At 42.0% G+C, this 20,680-nt stretch overlaps 1 protein-coding gene across 4 annotated transcripts in view; it reads left to right on the top strand.

Annotated features, from left to right (window-relative positions):
* Positions 1-20,680, top strand: part of Mettl2a (methyltransferase 2A, tRNA N3-cytidine) — a 32,899-nt gene that overhangs the window by 2,172 nt on the left and 10,047 nt on the right. For 2 of the 4 annotated variants that reach the window (XR_010045288.1, XR_010045287.1), the window contains exons 4-9: positions 322-371; positions 3,098-3,158; positions 4,786-4,925; positions 7,123-7,229; positions 8,759-8,824; positions 15,354-15,460. Coding sequence is in view for 2 of the 4 variants with exons in the window: in XM_003465971.5 (XP_003466019.2) it covers positions 322-371; positions 3,098-3,158; positions 4,786-4,925; positions 7,123-7,229; positions 8,759-8,824; positions 9,847-10,001 (579 nt within the window). In the remaining 2 variants the exon portion in view is untranslated. Of the gene's footprint in view, positions 1-321; positions 372-3,097; positions 3,159-4,785; positions 4,926-7,122; positions 7,230-8,758; positions 8,825-9,846; positions 10,586-15,353; positions 15,461-20,680 lie in introns of those variants that run through there. The other 2 variants (XM_063242403.1, XM_003465971.5) reach the window with 2 other exon arrangements.

Genomic DNA, 20,680 nt, shown 5'->3' with positions numbered 1-20,680 from the left:
GCATAGTGAGACCCTGTTTCAAAAAGACAAAAGAAAAAAGTCATTTATGGGACCATTTGCCAGAACTCAAAAAGTGAAGACAAGGCCCATATCTTTTTCAAGATTGAAACCCCTCTTTTATGGTTGTCTCCTTAAAGGTCCTTGAGGTCAAGACAAAGAGTTGTAGGTAGTGGTACAGTGCTTGCCTAGCTAGCAAGCTTGAAGCCTTGGGGTGAGTCCCTAACACCTTTAAAAAAAAAGAAAACAAGAATACTATACCTAAGTACTATACCTTTTATAGTAGATTCTGTTGTGTGATTAAGAGTTTATTTCTATCTACAGGTTGGTTGTGGTGCAGGAAACACGGTCTTTCCAATCTTACAAACTAACAAGTAAGTACAGTATGTTGTCAAATTTATGTGACTGCAAAGAGGAGAAAAGCAGAGTTCTGTTTTTTTTTTTAAACTCTGACTGTATCAGTCAGACATGATGGTGCACACCTGTAATTCCAGCCCTCAGGAGGCTGAGGCGGAGGATCAATGCGAGTTTGAGACCAGCCTGAACCACGTGGGGAGACTGTCTCAGAGGGGAAAAAAAAAAAAAGAAAAGAAAACCTTTTACTATATCAAAACCTATAATGGTGGCACATACCTTTTATCCCAGGATGTGGGAGGCTAAGGCAGGAGGATTACCACAAGTTTGAGGCCAACATGGGCTACATAGTGAGTTCAAGGCCAGCCTGAAATATAGAATAAGACCCTGTCTTAAACAAACAAAAAAAAACTTCCTATATCAAACTATCAATAGTAATCAACAAGAAGTATGGATTACAAGGGATTTAGATTTCTACATTATCCACTTATGGGTTATTTAATGCTGTATATGTTGTCTTTGTTGTCAGGGAAATTAATGAGACTTAAAACCTGTTACCAGGACTGGGAAGTCTATCTCAGAGGTAGAATGGTTGCCTGGTGCACACAGTATGTGGGTTCAATCCCCAGCACTGCGGTTAATTAATTAATTGGGGTGGGGGTTGGGGCTATAGCTCTGTTACAAAGCAGTTGCATGGTGTGTGCAAGGCCCTAATTTTGATCCCCAGCAACATGCACAAGAAAAAGTTTCTAAAATAATAAAACTTGTTACAGTTCCATTTTTACTCTCTCCCTCTGTGAGGAATGGTCAGTGGTTAGGGTGTCATTGCTCCTGTGATAAAGTTGAGAAAACTTGACTTTTCTTCCTCTCCAATAAGCCTGGGGCCTTTAAAAATCCCCAGCCCTTTTAATTTTTTATTTTGAGACATGATCTTGCTAAGTCACTAAGTAGCTCGGGATGGACTTGAATTTGTGATCCTGCCTCATCTCCCCAGAGTACTGGGATCACAGGCATGCTCCATCGTGCCCAGCAGAAAACTGACCTACATGAAGGTCTTCATATACAGTGTACATTCTTAGCAATCCCCATCAAATAAGAGCATGACTTCCTTCAACGACTACAGCCTCGGACACCATTGGTAATCCCAGTAGACTGAATCAGGAGGATTATACATTTAATGCCAACCTGAGCAACTTAGTGAGATCCTGTCTTAAAGTAAAATAAAAAGTATCAATGAGTATAAAAATGAATGACGATGGCATCATCTCCAGAATTTAATTGTGCTTTTTGCTGCTTTATGGTGCTAAGGAATTGAACCCAGTATCTTGCTAGGCAAGAAACATCCTGGGAAAATGCTCCAGCACTGAGCCACACCTCAATTCTTGTTGTGCCACTTTTTTCTTTTTTTAATTCAAATTATTTTATTACTTTTGCAGGGCTGGAGATTGAACCTATGAAATTTACATACCACCAAGGCAACTAAATATTTAATAGAAGCACAAAAATTTAGAACTGAAAAAAATTTAGAACATAGTATTTTGGCCCTTTTTTTTTTTTTTTTTTTTTTGGCCCTTTTTATAAATGAATAAGCCAATCCAGTGTGGTTAAATGATCCTAAAGTCATATAATCAGCTGTGAACAGAACTGGATCTATTACCTCACTTTCTAATTCCCTAGATTAATGCCACTTAAGATTAGATTACCTTATTAGAATTCACTGTTGATATAATTTACTTGCTTAGAATTGAAACAGGCTTTCTACTGCCTTTGAATCAGTTTCATTTTGTTTACCATAGTTTGTAAAACCTTGTACAGGATTATATCCTATGAAGTATGTCTTGTTATTTATCCCTCAATAAATTGGTTACACTCTCCATGTCTTTTTCTGACTCTGTACCTTCCCAAAATGTCCTCTTTTCATTTCCACTAGTTTGTTTTCTTTGGGGTTCTAGGTCAGAAATCTTTAGAAAACCTCTCTAATTGATGCATTCTAAGTGTATACCTGTGCAGTCATTGCAGTCTTTCCAAATTTCTTTCATTAGCTTAATGGTTACCTTCTGTCAGAGATCCCTAACTTTTTAAAAAAATAGTAAATTCTAGAGCTATGGGTTGTTTTATATTTTGATGTCTTCTACATAAACATGTTTCCTACTTGAAACCAGTTGAGCAGTTATTGATACCAATTTAGCATTTTGTATATTGCTGCCATGCTAAGGCTTGTGCTGCACTTTAGAGGCAAGAAAAATAACCACTGGGAGTTTTCCATGTTCCTCTTGGCCTCCCCAGCGTCAGGGATAACATCCAGCACTTAATGAACAGTCAGAATTTGGGGAACAAGTAAGTGAAAGATGTAACTGCTGGTGTCACTTCACCCTAAGGTGAGGCAGGTAAACAGCTGGGTTTCTAGCATGGAGAAAGTGCCATAGCAGCTCAGGAGCAGAACAGCAGAAGAATACTCACGGCTCCATCAGCAAGTTTGATTTGAAGGCAAAATAGATTTCAGTGGACCACGAAAAGGTTATTTTGAAACTCTTCAATCATTTGAAAACACTAGTATTACAGAGCTTAAAGGGGAATGTAGATTTAAAAGGTTTTAACTAAAGTATGATCTATTCTAACAAATAGTTTCTTTGAACGAATGCTACAGTATTTTTATCATTTACTATTTTGACTTCTACACAATGAAGGCAACAAATACAGTCCAGTTTGTAACCGACTCTTCTGTTATGTTTTCTACCCATTTCAGTGACCCAGGCCTCTTTGTTTATTGTTGTGACTTTTCTTCTACAGCTGTAGAACTGGTCCAGGTAAGTAAGTGGCTCCTATTGGTAATTCTTACTAATTAGAGGAAAAGGTGGTTTCCTAGAAATCAAAGTCACTATGTTCCTGTATTGTGGACTGAGAATAAAAGATTTACTGAAGCAAGGTGGAGGAAAGAGCCGTGCACTCAGCTGCAGACCTCTGTGCAGGGTTCTTAACTTCTCCAAACTGATTTTAGGATTAAAGTGAGATGATTCATCTGAGCATGGAGATGGATGCCTGTAATCCCACTTCTCTGGGAGACTGAGGCAGCCTAGGCAACTCAGCCACTTAGTGAAAGCCAGTCTCCAAAAAAGGATGGGGATTGGGCTTTGGTGACCCATGCCTGTAATCCCAACATTTAAGGAGGCTGAAGCAGGAGAATTGGTGTGAGTTCAGGCAAGCCCGGGCTACATAGGCAGACCGTGCCTCCAAGGGAACAAAATGCTTTGGCTCAGTCAGGGGTAAGCTATAAGAAACAAGCATGTTGACAAACGCAAGCAATAAAGGACAGTTCATAGAACTTAAAGGTATAATGTGTAGCCCAGGCCTGAAAGGTTTCACATGCCAAGGAAAGAGGGGCTGGGTGAGGTGGCGCTACCCCTGTTGGACCCTCAGGCTAATGGTGTTGACCTCTTACTGCCAGGTACCCATTTGTTCTTTTGTAGTGAGATTTCTGCATTTGCACTTGACCCTGACACGCTTGCTTCTCTCAGTCCCATATCAGTCCACCTCATTTAGAGCTTCACCAGAAAGGCTGGCCCAATTACAAAGTCCCCAAAGGCTACCTCATAAATCTTACCTGCTCTATTTGACTGTGCTCTGACCAATGAGGAACAAAGTCACATTTTTGTAGAAGTGGAATGTGACTAGGGAAGTTCCCATAAAATATATCTGTTGCTGTAATATATGCTGCTTCTAGCACAGGAGCTCAGGAATTGATAGCTGTATCTTTCTGAATCACTGTAGCTCAAGAGCTGATGAGTGGCTGGGAGTCAAGGCACATGCTTATAGTTCCAGCAGTCAGGAGGCTAAGGCAGGAGGATTGCTACAAGCCAACATGGGCTATATATAATGAGTTCAAAGCAGCCTGACCTACATAGCAAGATCTTGTCTTAACGCCCCTACCAAAAAGAAAAAATAGAGATCAGATGAGTACCAAGGCTTACCTCCTTAACTGTATAGTAACAAACTTTAGGTTATTTTTTTTTATAGAGAAAAATGGATTTTCCTAGAGAATTCTGTGGCTTGTGTGATATTCTGTAGTTGAGAGTTGTTTTAAATCATGCTTTTTAAATGCAGTTTGTCTTCCCCCTTAGAGAGTTTTATTCTTTGTCCTTTGCTTTACTGGTCGTTCTCCAGTCCACAGGTCTGAATCCACACATTGTGGCAGAAAGTGTATCACAGAATTAAGAAGTTAGGATATTCAATTTTAAAATTACCACATAGATTCTGCAGGATTTTCCCTGGGTTACTCTGGTTCTTACCCCGTAAGTCCCCCTAGAAAATCTGTGCTCTAGTGACTAGAAATTGGTTCCTCTGCTAGAAGTAGCAGCAGATGACATTTAAGCAAGAGCAACTTTTCTCCAGAGTGTTTTTATATCTTCTGACTCACTTGTCTCTACTTATCTACAGACAAACTCAGAATATGATCCATCTCGCTGTTTTGCTTTTGTTCATGATCTTTGTGATGAAGATCAAAGCTACCCAGTGCCTGAGAACAGTATTGATGTCATCGTTCTTATATTTGTTCTTTCAGCAATTGTTCCAGAGAAGTAAGTTTTAGGTCCCTTAACTAATAGCCTAACAAAAACAAAGCTACGGTCAGATACCTTGAAGTAAGGGGTCTAAATGACATAAATAAACCATAACATGTGTAGTCTGGACATCTACCTTCTGTTTCAGTTACCTTCAAGCCTAGTTCTTCTCTTCAGCACTGTGGTGGAAGAGCAGTCTGGAATTAAGTGTGTGTATGATAACCTGCTGTTCCCAAGCAGTGGGTAGCAGAGTTGTTAAATAGATTCTCCTTGTTGGCCTTGTAAGTACTTGAAGTAAAACAAGCTTATTAACAGTACAGAATTTACATTGGAATTTTCTGAAGCATAAATTTTTCAGAAACTGAGTACAAGCTGAGTGTGGTGGCACATGCCTGTAATCCTACCACTCAGGAGGCTGAGGCAGGAGGATCGCCGCAAATAGGCCAGCCTACATAGTAACCTGAACTACATAGCAAGACCCTGTCTCAAAAAAAAAAAAAAAGAAAGAAAAGGAAAACTCAAAAACTTGAGTATAGAATTCCACAAACTCAGGTTTCCATAAAAGGGAAGTCAAATAATATACCTTAAAACATGAGAGAGGGCTTGCTTAGTAGCTGGAGCCCTGGATTCAGTTCGTACCACATACACAAAACAAAAAAACCAAGGCACACTGACACGCACATACGGTTCTAGCTACTGAGGAAGCTCAGGCAAGAGGGCTGCATGAGGCCAGCCTGACAATATAAAGTAGACCTTATCTCATTTTAAAAAAGAAGAGAAAGACAAACCTCAGAACTCATGTACTGCTGTCCATGAAACTGTCTCTAGGCTGTAGAATCAAAGAGATTTGGGCACTATTAACCAATCCCAGACAAGCCCTTGCCACTACTTAAGTGAATCAGGACAGAGGTAGGAGACTTGGTGCATACCAGTAGTATAGATATACCACACACCAAAACTCTGGGATTAATACAGTTTCTTAGAGACCTCAAATTTTTACTTTTAAACAAGTGAATCACCACAAGTTTGAGGCCACCACAGACTACATAGTGGGACCCTGTTTCAAAAAAAAAAACTAGCTGTCTACTTTGTGAGTGTCAGCATCTAAGAATCTGAAGTAATTACTGTTAGAGGTCAAGATAAGCAGGTATCAGAAAATCAGATCACGTGACTACAGATGACAAGGACCCACTCCTGGCTCCACAAGGTTGGAGCTCGAAGTGGTTGACCTAGTTCTCTAGCCCACTTCTTCAGCATCTGAGACCTAACCAGGGATATTATGACACTGAAACATTTTTGAAAGTTTGTAGCGTGTGTACTAATGTATGAATGCTTAATTCTGTGTCATGATTTTTGAAAAATACTGCATGTGTTAGCTTTCTGTGACTATAATGTCTGAAATAATCAACTTACAAAGAGAAAAAGGCTTATTCTGGCTTTGGATTTCCAAGGTACATTCTGTCATTATTTGGCCCTAGAGCTCGTAGGCCTGCAACAAGGCAGCACATTGTAGGGGAAAAAAACATTCTACCTCATGGGCAACAGGCAAAAGAGAAGAGCGAAGAGGCGGGATCCCACAGCTCCCTCAGGATCACATGCCCAGGACCTACTGACCTGCCCTAGGCCCTACCTCTTCAAGGTTCTGCCACATTCCAGGAGTGCCATGGCAGGGACCAAGCCATGTATGAGCCTTTGGGGAACATTCCAGATCCAAACCTAGCCTTGCCAGTGGAAAGTGAAGTCACATGTAAAGCACTCTACCTGGCCAGGCATGGTGTCACATACCTATAATCCTAGCACTTGGGAGGCTGAGACAGGAGGATCATTGCAAGTTTGAGACTAGTCTGGGCTACAGAGTGAGCTCAAGGACACCCTGAACTGCATAGCAAGTCCCTGTCTCAGAAAGACAAAAATAGGGGCTGGGGATTTAGCTCAGCGGCATAAGCGCCTGCCTTGCAAGCTGGCAGTCGTGAGTTCGATCCCCGGTACCGATAAAAAGGAAAAAGACAAAAAAAAAAAAAAAAAAAAAACAGAATGTTCCCAGAGCAAGTTGTCTTTGGGGCTCTCCTAAATACAACCAGAGCAGAGGAGCTATGGTTTCAGGATTGATCTATCAGAGTTAGGAAGTCCTTTGGGTTTTTTTTTTTTTTGGGGGGGGGGGTTGGAGGGGGGTATGCTCCAGTGAAAAGGAACCCTAATCTTCCTTGTTCTACAGGATGCAAAAAGCTATAAACAGGCTGAGCAGGCTTCTGAAGTCTGGAGGGATGATGCTTCTACGAGATTATGGTCGTTACGACATGGCTCAGCTTCGGTTTAAAAAAGGTATTTTGCCACAGTAATCAAAACGATAGTTTTGCCATCAATATTCAGGTCAGCAGAAAAAGACTACAGCAAGGGACGACAGTTAACTTTAGAAGTGCTATTTTCAGAAAGGTATTTGATTACATAAGTAGTTTTAAATGCAGTGTGACAAGACACCATTTAAAAGTTACAAGAGAGAAGCCAGGCATGGTGGTACATGCCTGTAATCCCAACACTCCAGAGGCTGAGGCAGGAGGATGGCGGTGAGTTTGAGGCCAATCTGAGCTACAAAGTGAGCTGAAGGCCATCCTGAACTGCAGAGCGAGACCCTGTCTCAAAAAGACAAAAAAAAAAAAGTTGTAAGAGGATTCAGGGTATAATTTGGTGGTAGATTTGGTATAATTTGGTGGTATGCCTGGCATACACAGGTCCTGGGTTCAATTTCCAGCAATCTAAATAAGTAAACAGGGGCTGGAGGTTTAGCTCAGCGGCATAAGTACCTGCCTTGCAAGCAGGTAGTCGTGAGTTCGATCCCCGGTACCGATAAAAAGGAAAATGACAAAAAATAAATAAATAAATAAATAAGTAAACAAAATTTGAAGACTCCATAAAGTTCCGATTTAAGTCACTAGGAAAAAAAAAATGGAAAGATGAGTGACAGATTAAAGAGCTGTTTTCACTGTGTGCAGTAGACAGACTGTTATCTTTTCAGAGGTCAGTCGTGAAATTGATAAAGCCCAGTAGCCCACCCCAAATACAGATCACAAAAGAACATATCTAAATGACCAGTAAATAAAACTTCAACAAAGATAAAGAGTTGATTCTTCTTCATACTTTTGCTAATCAGTTCAAAGAAAGAAGTATACTTCTCCCTTTGTGGTAGAAATATAAAAATTGCTGATGGCCTTTTTCTCCCCACTTGCATATTGGGACTCGAACTCACATCTTCCACAATGACCTACATGCCCAGACCTTTTTACGGTTTTTATTTTGAGACAGGGTCTTGCTAAGTAGCTCGCACTGGGCTGAGATCCTCCTACTTCAACCTCCCAGCTCTTGGAAAGTTTTCCGTTCTTTTAACTACGTGCCAGGTTGTAAGACCAGGGTGGTCAGCAGGTGGAAAGGTGCATCCATGATAAAAACAGCCAGTTACATGTGAATGTGTGTGTGAGCATGTAGAAAGACACCCAAGAGAAGAGTCACCAAAGTAGGCTTCGTGCTTGTGCTGACCTTAACATCCCTATGGCTTTTGTTGTTCTTAAACAAAGTTTATGCCATTAATTCAACCCAGAAGTGGGGTAATAAAAACAAGTTGTTCTCCACACATATTATCTGATACTGAAACTGGTTATTCCCATTTAGCTGCTTTTCTCCAAAGCATCCTTCCCTCTTAAGAGAAGAAGCTACAGACTCCTGCAGGATACTGAATGTAACCAGCGAAGGGGTCTGTTTTCTACTCAAGAACTCAGTATCTTGAAGCAGTGTGATTAGTGATGAAATTCAAAGACATGTTTTAAAGTTTCTCTGATCTTTATAATGTTATTCTGCAGGCCAGTGTCTCTCTGGAAATTTCTATGTGAGAGGTGATGGCACCAGAGTTTACTTCTTCACTCAAGGTATGAAAAACATGATCTTTATTTATGCTAAAGGTCCCCAAATGACCAGTTCATGAGCTCTTCAGTGTGTTTCACAAGGAAAGTCACCTGGCCCTACCTTCCCGTCTTCAGCAGACTTTCCCCTGTAGTTCCTCACACTTTTCCACAGTCTGCCCCAAGCATTTGCTTTCAGGTCGCTGACAGCCAGAGCTTGTGCTGGCTTTCAGTTCACGGCTTTCTTTTCTCCTTTATTCTGCTTTATCCAAAAGTGGGAACCTACCTATCTGGCAAGACTCAAGCTGGTTTGCCTGGACACAGGCAGTGCATTAGGTGCCAGCTGCATCAGTGAGGAGCCTGGGTTGCTTGACCTGTCCAGTCTGTCTTCCCACAGTGCTTCTTGAATGCTCCATTCTCGAGTTCTTCATTGAGTCACATACTTTGAGCCTTTGCATAAAATAATGGAAGCTCCAGGGGCTGGAGGTTTAGCTCAGCAGCATAAGCGCCTGCCTTGTAAGCGTGCGGTCCAGAGTTCGATCGCCAGTACTGATTAAAAAAAAAAAAAAAGATGAAGCTCCTAAAAAATTATTTTTGTAGATAAACAGAGATTTTTGTGTATAGGTTTTTTTGTTTGTTTTTTTTAAACAGAATAGGAATATAGAGCTCTTGCTTACCATCAATCCTCAGTACTGCAAAAAAAAAAAGGAAAGAAGTATATATAAAACTTCACTAAAAACAACTTGGATTCCAGACCGCCCTTCAAAAAGTTTCCTCAGCCTGGTCATTAACTTGCTGTTACCAAGTCACTACTGTGTAAATCGCCAAATAGTTCTGCTAAGGCCACTTAAAATGCATAATGGAGGGCCGGGGAGTTAGCTCAACGGCATAAGCACCTACCTGGCAAGTGTAAGGCCGAGAGTTTGATCTCTGGTACCAAAACAAAAGAGCATAATGGCAACATGGCTCACATCCCCTTTTAGCATGAGAAGTAATTGACAGCAATTAATGGGAAAAAAATAGATAAATATCTTCTCTTTCCAAACTAGACGAACTGGACACACTTTTTACTACTGCAGGACTGGAGAAGGTACAGAATCTGGTGGATCGCCGATTGCAGGTGAACCGAGGAAAACAATTAACAATGTACCGAGTTTGGATTCAGTGCAAATACCGAAAGCCGCTTCCGCCCAGTACCACCTGAGAGGCACCTGCTCCTGCGACGACTCAAGCTGATTGTGTTCCACGTGTTTTAAAAAAGAGTTTCTGTAGGGCTGTGAATGTAGCTCAGTGGTACAGTGCCTGCCTGGCAAGTGTGAGGTTGTGAGTTGATTCCCGGTACCAAAAAAACCCTTAAAGAATATCTATAAATAGTGCATTGCTAATGTTGGACAGTTCAAGAATTTAAACAAGGGCCAAGCTTGATGGCATATGCTGTAGTCCTAGAGTTGAAGAGGCCAATGCAGAAGGATCATGGAAGCTCAATGCCAGCTGGAATTCAAAAAAAAAGAATTCAAACAAGGACTGGAGTAGAGTGCTTCCCTGGCACGTGCCAGACCTGAGGTTATGTCCCCAATACAGCAAAGAAAAAAGAAATTCAAACAGTTTTAACCCTGAACCTCGGAAAATGCACTTATTAACAAGATAAACAGCTTTGTCTTACCTGTGAAGCACATTAACATGAATGTGAACTTTTTGCAAGTTGTTTTAAGTTCTCAGTCTTGTCATTTTGTAACTGAATTTTTTAATAAATGAAATTTCCTACATAGGAATTAATTTAAAACAAAAGCCAAGTGTGGTGCTCACCTGTAATCCTGTTACTCTGGGGAGCTGAGGATCACAAATTCAAGCTCAGAGCAGGCCACTGAACAACTTAGCACAGCCTGGCTCAAAGAAAGATTTATTCCAGGTAAATTTGTTATGTATGGTAAATGTCCCTTTACTATTAAATCTCATTAAATTATTTTCAAATCCTAGCATTTTGGCTTTGCAGTTGCAGGTCATACATAAAAAGATGGCTAATGATCCTGTTAAATCGCAGTAGATAGCAAACTGGAAAAAATCTCTGTCTTAGGAAGTCTTCTCTAGAACAAGCTTCAAAATGTGGTTTCCCTGTTAAATACTGTTGGCCTCCATTTTAAGTAATTGTGAAGTTTTCACACATTGTTCCCCTTCTGATGTGTATTAAAAGGTTTAACTGGGCATAATAGTGCACCCAGAGGCTGAGGCAGAAAGATTACCACAAATTTGAGGCCAGCCTGGGCTACACAGTGAGGCTGCCTCAAAAAAACAAAAGGTAAATAAATATTCTAATTGCTTCATTATTTTACCTAAGTGTGAAAATTTGGCAGGATAAGCATTTTTCTTTCTTTTTTTTTTTTTGTCTTTTTCCTTTTTATCGGTATCAGGGATCGAACTCACGACTACCTGCTTGCAAGGCAGGTGCTTATGCCACTGAGCTAAGTCCGCAGCCCCCTGGATAAGCATTTTTCAATAATTCATTTCAGAAAGCTAGGGATGCTTGTTTACATAATAAAAAGAGAACAAAAAGTTTTAAGCCTCGGGGATAGCTGGACATGGTGGCATTTATCTGTAATCCCAGCACTTTGGAATGCTGAGGCAAGTGGATCTCAAATTCTAGTCCAGTTTAGACACTAAGGGTTTAGTGAGACTGTGTCTCCAGAAAACAAGATTACCTATAATAGTTGATCCATTGTGTCAACATAAGTATAGAAGTTTAAGTGACTCATCAGGGTTCGAGGGTCTTCACTTGTAAGCACCCTGAGCCTGTACAAGAGGAGGGCAAAGAAATGGTGTGAGTGCTACACTCACCCTAGGGTGGGGGGGGGTGGCCTGCTTACAATGAAGGGAGTAAGAGAGGCTTGCTCCCTGTTTTGCTCTTGTGGATTTTACTGTCTTCGTCCACCTTGAGCTGCTGCCCGGCTGCCATGCCACCCTTTCTTGGAGCCAGCTGAATATGGACCGAAACCTCCACAAACAGCTAAATAAACCTCTTTAACTTTGGGTGTCGGGTATTTTGTCCCAGCAATGAGAAAGAAGTAACTAAGATACACTGGCTCGATTGTAAACTCAAATGAGACATGTTGATGTTGCCTTGTGATTTAGTTCAGGTTATTCATGTGAAGCAAGAATATTAGAAGTTATGCTATGTTTTTCCCATTGCTTCGTGTCCTGTGATATTTTCCTTACATTCCTCTTAGTCTTTTACAAGATTCAGGCACCAAGGTCATGCCCATGATCCCAGCTACTTGTGAGGGTGAGACAGGAGGATTGTGATGGCTGGGATTAGAGACATGAACCACCATGCCCAGTTTAGATTTTTTTATTTAATCATTATAATCCACTGTGGAGGTTTTGGATTTTTTGTTTTATTTTTTTTGTTTTTGAGACAAGGTCTCCCTATATATCTTTTTCTTTTTATCGGTACCGGGGATCAAATTCATGACTGCCTGCTTGCAAGGCAGGTGCTTATGCCACTGAGCTAAATCCCCAGCCTGACAAGGTCTCCCTGTGTAGTGCAGACTGGCCTTGAACCTGTGTGTGTAGCCCAAGCTGACCTCGAACTCAAAGTGATGCAAGTGCTATGATTACAAGTATGCATCGCCACATCTGGCTGTCCATTGTGGTTTTTTGGTTTGGTTTTGTTGGGTTGGTTTTGTTTTGTAGTACTCCAAATTGACCTTTGCACTGAGCTAGTCTCTAATCCTTTGTGTTGTTTTATTTTGAGACCAGTTCTCACTAGAGACTATTTCCAAGCTATACTCAAACTCAAGATCCTCCTGCCTCAGCTTTCCGAAGTAGTAGGATTACCATGCCCAGCTCATTGCTATTATTTTAATGCCCACATTGCCCCAGATTTGGCCAATGAGAGCATCTTCAGACTGCCTTCTGAAACCTCTTGACATACCCCTTTGAATACTTCAAATTATTCCAGATTCATCTTGTACTTTGTCTGTCCAGTCTGGAATGACTGCTGCTCCCATGGAAGTCTGTTTTCTCATAGAGGTGCTTAGAAACTATAAGAACCAAAAAAAAAAGTTTAAGAAGAAGAAACTAAACCGAGCACTTGGTGTACTCATTGCCACTGTGTTCCTGTGCCCAGGTAGACAGCTCAAGAATATATACCTGGGGACTGGGGGTTTAGCTCAGCGGCATAAGCGCCTGCCTTGCAAGCAGGCAGTCGTGAGTTCGATCCCCGGTACCGATAAAAAGGAAAAAGACCAAAAAAAAAAAAGAAAGAAAAAAAAAAGGGGGCTGAGGATGTAGCTCAGTGCAATGACTCTGGGTCCAATGCCCAGTAACAAAGGCAATTCAGTGCCTTTAATTCCTACCCAACACCACAAGATTTATTGTAAATCTCTCCCTTTTTCTACTTACAGCTCCTTTTTCCAACAGTAAAAAATTGGTTCCCAGGCAGGCATAGTGCCACATACTTGTTTTTTTGAAAGTTATGTTTTTGGTTTTTGTTTTTAGTACTGGGAATTGAACTTAGTACCTTGTGCATGCCAGGCAAGTGCTTGTGCTGCTGAGCCATATCCCCATCCCCTAGTGCCACATACTTGTAATTTCAACACTTGGTGAGATAGAAAGACACTATTTTAAAAAACAAAAGCCCGAATAATTGTTAATCTGGTTGTGCCAGTTTGGGGGCTTGGGGGTTGGCACTAGCCAGAGGGCTTTGGCAAAGTGCACTTCTGGGTACCAGTGTGGACCCAGGCACTGGATGCTAATTGAGCCCATGCCCCGCCCGCTCAGGTGCTGCCCCTCTGCTCTGATCCCACTGCCATGAACAAAGCAACTCTGTTCCACTACATGTTGGGAGCCTGCTGACCATGTACTGAATTCTTCAGAAACAGCAACCTAAACTGTCCTCTCTTAAGTTGTGGCTATTGAGTTTCATGTCCCAGCAGAAGGAAAGCTGCCTAAAAAAAGAGTGGTATGTGCCTGTAGTCCCAGCACTCTGGGAGGCTGAGGCAGGAAGATCACAAATTCAAATCCAGCCAGAGTAATTTAATTCCTTAGCAAGACCATGTCTCCAAAAAAAAGGAGGTAGGGTGGGGGAGAGGCTGGGATGTGGCTCAGTGTAGAGGCCCTGAGTCCAGTCCCTAGTACCACAAAACCAAATCAATAAATACTTAAAATTTTAAAAGAGCTGGGAATGTAGCTTAGTTCAACAACTCGGTGTTCAAGTCCCCATAACAGCAGCCACAACAAAAATGCACACACACTGGGGTGTCATATTTCTGTTAGGTCATGTGGCACCACTCTTTGCCACTGCCCACACATGGATACCTTTTTCACCTCTAGGGTTCTGAAACACCCCAAACCACTTCCTTACCCTGTTAGGGTTTAGATCAAAGCCTCATACCATCATAGATGCAGCTTTTGAAGGGTGATTGCATTGCAGGGCTCTCCGCCTAAAATGCACTTTTAGGAGGTGTGGCCTGGCCGGGGCGGAGTCACTGGGAGTTGTGACCCGGAAGCAACCTTCATCCCCAGCTCCTCCCTTTCCTGGCGTGGCTTTCTTCTACCCAGGCCACTGCTCCTCTCTGCTGATTCGTAGAGCCAGCTGGCTACGGACTGAAACTTTTAAAAACTGAGCCAAAATAAACCTGTCTTTAAATAGTCAGGTATTGTGTCCCAGCAAGAAGGAACGTGTCCAAGACACTCTCCTCATCCTGTCTTGGTTCCAGCCCCCTCACAGGGCCACAGCCAACCCAGAAGCCCCACACTAGCACGCACCTTCCTTTGTGGCTCCTGTGAATTTTAAAAGGTGGGTGGGAAAGGAACTCCCATATTTTCCATTTTTTTTTTTTTATCGGTACTGGGAATCTAAACAGGCGCTTGTGCCACTGAGCTAAATCCTCAGCAATTATTGAATTTATTTAAAACTGGCAAAGACTGACTAGAATGATATTTAATCTGGCTTTAGTTTTTTTATTCTTTTAATACTAGAGATTGAACCCTAGGGTCTTCCTAAATTACTGAATAACCTAGGCAGGGCTCAAATTTGGCATCCTCCTGCCTCAGATTCCCAGAAGGCTAGAATTACAGGCCTGTGCCACCACACCACGTTGTTTATCTTTTGAAAAAATATATATATGACCCCCAACAAGTCCGTATTTTGCATTTCTAAATCATTTTAAAGTAATCAGAAGAGTTTTATTCCCTCTTCCTGGTACCTCACTTGCACTTTGGGCTTAGATAGAAAAGATGAGACTTTTCCTACCTCTACCATCTGCTAGGCTCTCCAGCCTTTTAATTCTCCAGGCCAAGTGGAACTTGGGGAGGGACTTTGCACAATGTTTCAGGCTTAGAGTCATTAATAGTGACCCGAAGAAAAACATGTACTCAGGGTAGATGACAGGCCACTCAAAAACCCAAGCTGGCCGGACTCTCGGAGGTTTCTCACTGTGTGTGTGTGTTTGTTCACTGCATTTATTTGTTCTTTTGTTTGGTTATGCTGTGCTGAAGATTGAACCTGGCACCTCATGCCCACTAGTGAAGTGCCTTTTCCTTTTTTATTTTTTGACAGGGTTTCTGTAAATCAGTAAATTACCCAGACTGGACTCAAGTTTGCAATCCTGCCAGTCTTCCAGATGCTGGGTTACAGTTGTTTCCCACCACATCCCGTTTCCCAAGGTTTGTTTGTTTTGTTTTGTATTGTATTGGGTTTTTTTTTGGGGGGGGGGGGTTGTACTGGGGTTTGAACTCATGACCTTGCGCTTGCCAGGCAGGCGCTTATGCCCCTGAGCTGATTTTTTTTCTTCTTTTCGAGGCAGGATCTCACACTGTAATTCAGGCTGTTCTTGACCATGTAATGATCCTCCTGCCTCAGCCTCCCAGGTGCTGGGATTACACCACCATGCCTGGCTCCCCAGAATCTTAATGTAACAAACGTCCTGTGTTGGGCCAGGGATTTAGCTCAGCATTGTAAGCGCCTGCCTGGCAAGCCTGAGGTCGAAAGTTTGATGCCTGGTACCAAAAAAAGGAAAGATCCTATGTTGGTTGTGCTGGGAAAGTAGTTCCTGGTAGGAAGCTAGGCAGGAAGTTGTGAGTTTAAATGTGAATCGAATAAAGAAGCATTTCTGAAAGTGACATCTTCTTACATTAAACGGTGGCAATTTGGCTGAAGAGATAAATTCAGTGTTGTTTAAAAAATGACAGATGGTTGGATTTGAGATGGTGCAGTGGTTGGAGCAAAGCCAAGTTCCTGAAGGCCGTGCAGAGTAATGGTGTAACAGCCACCAGCAGCATGGGTTTTATGTTGCCACAGTGATTCATCTTTCTGTCTTATGTGCTTCATCCGTGTGTGTGTGTGTGTGTGTGTGTGTGTGTGTGTGTGTGTGTATTTTATTTGGTTGTTTTGTTTTGTAATACTGGGGAATCAACTCAGTGCCTTCACGGCGAGCTACATCCTCTGTCCTTTTTTATTTTTATTTATTTTAGCTTTGAGACAGCATCCCACTGTCACTAAATTGGCCAACCTGGTCTCAGACTTGCAGTCCTCCTGTCTTAGCCTCACAGAATATAGGAATTACAGCATGTACCCCATTCCCAGTTTATATGGAGCATAGTGTTTGCTAATGCTTTGCAAATCTAGGTTCATACTCTCTTGTGTTCTGGTTGCAAAATTAAGTCCTTAGAAAAAGGAAAATCTAATGTGAGCCCCCTCTTTTCATATAATTGATTGCTGTCCTCCCATGAAGACATTACTTTATAAGAGCCTAAAAGATGAGATTAGGACAAACAGTTTCTTTCACTGTTTTCACAAAGGCCTGTTCTTTGGTTTGTAGCTGCAGCTGCTATTTTCAGAGCTCTGCTCCACTGAGGCGTTGCAGATTTTTACATGCTTCTTAGTGCGGTCTGTAGGTTATGATTTAGGAACCTTAACTAAGAAGTAAAAAAAAGTGCTGGTGGTGAATTTCCCAGGTAAAAACACTGAAATGATGCAGCATGGTTGCCATGTCATATTGCACTAAAAGCCCAGTTTCATGACTCAACCTCATCTCTTTATCTGTAGTCAGTGGAACACACTACAGATCAAGTTTTAGAACTGATAACCACCGTCTGATTGCACATTGCATTGGAAGGCCCTGAAACACAGTAGCCAGTAGCCTTGATCAAAAACTCAATTCTGACATGCCCACTCGGAGGAAGCCCCAAATTGCTTGATTCATTCATTGACTCATTCTCCACCTTTCTTCCTGTGAGTTTGGATTTCTCCATTAAAATTTAAAATATCCAGCCTGGGGTGTAACTCAGTAGTAAAGCACTTGCCTACCATCACAAGGCCCTGGGTTGAATCCCCAGAACTGGAGAAAAAAAAAAATGTGCCAGCCACTCAGGAGGCATAGCTGGAAGGATCACTTGAGACCAAGAGTTTGAGGTGCCTGAGCAACACAAGGGGACCCATCCCTCCCAAAATAAAAAAGGCCTGGACACTGTGGCACATACCTGTTATTACAGCTAGTTGGGAGGCTGAGACAGGAGGATCACAAACTTGAGGTCAGCCTGAACAATTTAATGAGACCCTGTCTCAAAATAGAGAGGGCTGGGAATGTAGCTCAATGGTACAGCACTTTGCCTGGTATGCACAAGGCCCTGGGTTCAGTCTAGTACCACAAAAATAAGTAAGTAAATAAGTCATTACAGGGAGCCATACTTCAAACATTTATCAGCAAAAGCATTTTAGAGAAGCACCTATGAAGGTGTTTAAGGAATAGAGAACACCCTGAAGCATCCTGGTGTAGACAAGCCTCATACACCCTCTGTAACCTTGTTTCCCACTATGGAATTTATTAAATGAATGAGCTCACTAAGTCGTGAATTCCTTGGCGTAACTTGTGTATCTGAAACACTTATATACAAAGCCCCTAGCTTATGGATGGTGCTCAGTCAGCAGGACAGAGGTCACTCTCTGATGGGACATCTCCCAGGCAAAAGGAACTCGAGTATGAAGACCCATGGATCATGGCAAAAGACCCACTCTCCACTTCCTTGGGGAACATCACATCACACATGTGAGCTCATGATACCATTGTCCCATCTTGTAATAAATCCATCTGCCTTTGGCATGTTGCATGAGCATTACCCAAGTGCTGTTATGTACTAAGAAATGAATAACAATGATTCCCTATTTCCAACTGATCCTTGCATCCAAGGTCTGGATTCTTGTTAAGTTGCTTAGGAATTATTAAAATGGGAAACCAGCCCAAACTTGCAAGAGTCTGGTTTACAAACAAGATTATTGATCTATAATTTGAAACAATGTAAGAGACTAACCCAGGGGAAATACTGTCAAGAATGAATCTAGACCGGAAGTTGAGTGTTAAGAATACACGGAAGCCTGGGGAGCTAGATGGTGCTAAGGGAGGTCGCCAAGCTGAGGCTGCCCCAGCACCCTGTCTGCACCAGCAAAGCCATGGGTGAGCAGATCTATGTGCGCTAATGTTGACTGACATTTGTTTTGGCTTTAAGACACTTCAAAGAGCTTTTCATATATTTAATCCTCACAGTGCCTCTGTGAAATGTAAGTATAATGATCTCCATTTTACAGATGAGAAAATCCAAAGTTCAAGAAGGATAAGTGGTTTACCAAGGTCAAGTGATTAGTGTTAATCACAAGGTAATTAGCCTCAGATTAAGACAGGGTCGCTTGAGGCCCAGGATGTGGCTCAGTGGAAGAGTGCTTGCCTGGTGTGCAGGAGGCTCTTGGTTTGACAGACCCCCCCCCCAACAGGAATATTTTGATATAAATGATGTCTGACATCATATAGAGGTTTTGTTATGCTAGCTCCAGCCAACTCCTGGCCTTAGAAAATATAATGAGTGTCCTTGCCATTGGCTCAGAGAGGGACAAGGGCCTTAGTGTTTGCAACTCCACTCCAGATCACCCAAGGAACAAGAAAGTGGGGCAGTTATCACAAGCGTAATAGAACTGTGAAAGAGTACATGAACGCTAAGGGTGTAGCTCAGTGGTTCATCTTAGAAAATGTGCCTGTGCCTGATGTACTAGAGAGGGTTCACTCTCCAACATCAAAAAAAAAAAAAAAAAAAAAAAAAAAAAAAAGCAACATAGTCTATGAACTTGGCTACATAAATTGTGTTTGTTTTATAACAGTTGTTCAAACTGCAACATTTTCATCAAAAATAGAATATGGAAAATCCCCACCTTGCTGGGAAGTCTCTACCTTTAGTTGCAAGTAGTGGGGGCAGCCACACCCAGCACTCTGAGAGGCTGAGGCAGGAAAGTCACAACTTTGAGCCCAGCCTGGACAGCTTAGTGACAGCATGACCTTCTTTCAAAATAATAAACCACCTGGCAAGCAAAAGTCTTGAGTTTGATTCCCTGTGCAAAATAATAATAATAAACAAAAATAAATTATATTTACATGATTTTTAGTACTATAAACCATACCTTCCTGTGACATAGGAAGAAAGGGTCTTCTTAGGGAAGATGTCACAGAGACATAATCCTTGGGTAGATTCATGAAGGATAGACGGTTTTTTCAGGTGGATATGGTAGAGATGACAGTGCTTGATCAAAGGGATGGAGTTGGGGCTGGGGATTTAGCTCAGCGGCATAAGCGCCTGCCTTGCAAGCAGGCAATCGTGAGTTTGATCCCTGGTACCAATAAAAAGGAAAAAGACAAAAAAACAAACAAACAAACAACAACAAAGGAATGGAGTTGTACAACACATGCCAGGCTTGGTGGTGTACGCCTCTAATCCTAGCACTGACAAAGCTGAGGCAGGAAGATAGCCATGAATTCAAGACCAACCTGGACTATACAGTGAGACCCTGTCTCAAAAAAACAACAAAATGGGGCTGGGGATTTTGCTCAGCAGCATAAGCACCTGCCTTGCAAGCACGCAGTTGTGAGTTCAATCCCCGGTACCAATATATTTTTAAAAATTTTTTAATGAAAATGAAAACAAAAGTCCACTTATATTATAGAGTAGCAAAATGATAGAGGTCATGACTGTGCCGTGGAGCAGTGCTAGGAGCATCTTGTGAGAATTAGAAATGTCTTGAAGTCTCTTCTTGCCAAGCTGGCTGTGGACATTTGAGATGTGCTGATAAGGCTTATCCTATAGACAGAAAGGGTCCCTGAGGAGCCCAAAAGCAGAAAACTTAGAATTGCTAGACATTTAACAAAATAACCTCTCTAGAGAGAGAATTCCAAGTCATATGGAGAGACCAGAGCAGGAGGCATGAGAGGTTTCTACCAGGGCCAGCAAGATCGGACAGACAGTGCTGAGAAGCCTGAGGACAGAAAGGTGGGACAGAATGGGGACACATGGAGTCATCACAACTGGCAGGACTGGTGACAGGCCTGAGGATAAAAGAGGCTGAGAATAACCCCAAGGTTTCTGGCTTTAAGAACAGAGACTACTGATGCAGTAATTAGGGATTCAATCCGAAGGAAGAGGAAGAAATTTGAGTTGTAGGGAAAGGTAATAAGCTCTGTGGCTCACGATGTAGAGCTGTCCAGCAGCCTGAGATACAGATTTGAGCTAGGATACAGGCAGGGGAGTATTCCAAGGAGAGAATCACCAGAATGGAGACAGTCATCAAAGCCATTGCCGTATGTGAGTCTGGACAGTTTACAGACATGAGAAAGATACTAGGACCCAGAGAAAGTAGCCTTTCCAGGATAAAGGCCTGGGGCTCTGCAGAAAGTACCCTAGGTCAGTGGAGCCCAGAATAAAAACAGTGATTGTCACAAGATGATGTCATTGTGAGCATTTTTTTATCCCTGTTCTTTTCTTTGGGTTTTGCTTGTTTGTTTTGTTTTGTTTTGTTTTGAGACAAAGTCTCACTATATAGTGCAGACTGGCCTTGAGCTCACTTTGTAG

The sequence above is a fragment of the Cavia porcellus genome, unplaced genomic scaffold, assembly GCF_034190915.1.
Source record: "Cavia porcellus strain 051 isolate PalLab524CR breed Dunkin Hartley unplaced genomic scaffold, mCavPor4.1 scaffold_32, whole genome shotgun sequence".
In the NCBI taxonomy this organism is placed as follows: domain Eukaryota; kingdom Metazoa; phylum Chordata; class Mammalia; order Rodentia; family Caviidae; genus Cavia; species Cavia porcellus.
Note: the sequence above shows the minus strand (reverse complement) of the source record. Positions and strands in the feature narration are given on the sequence as shown.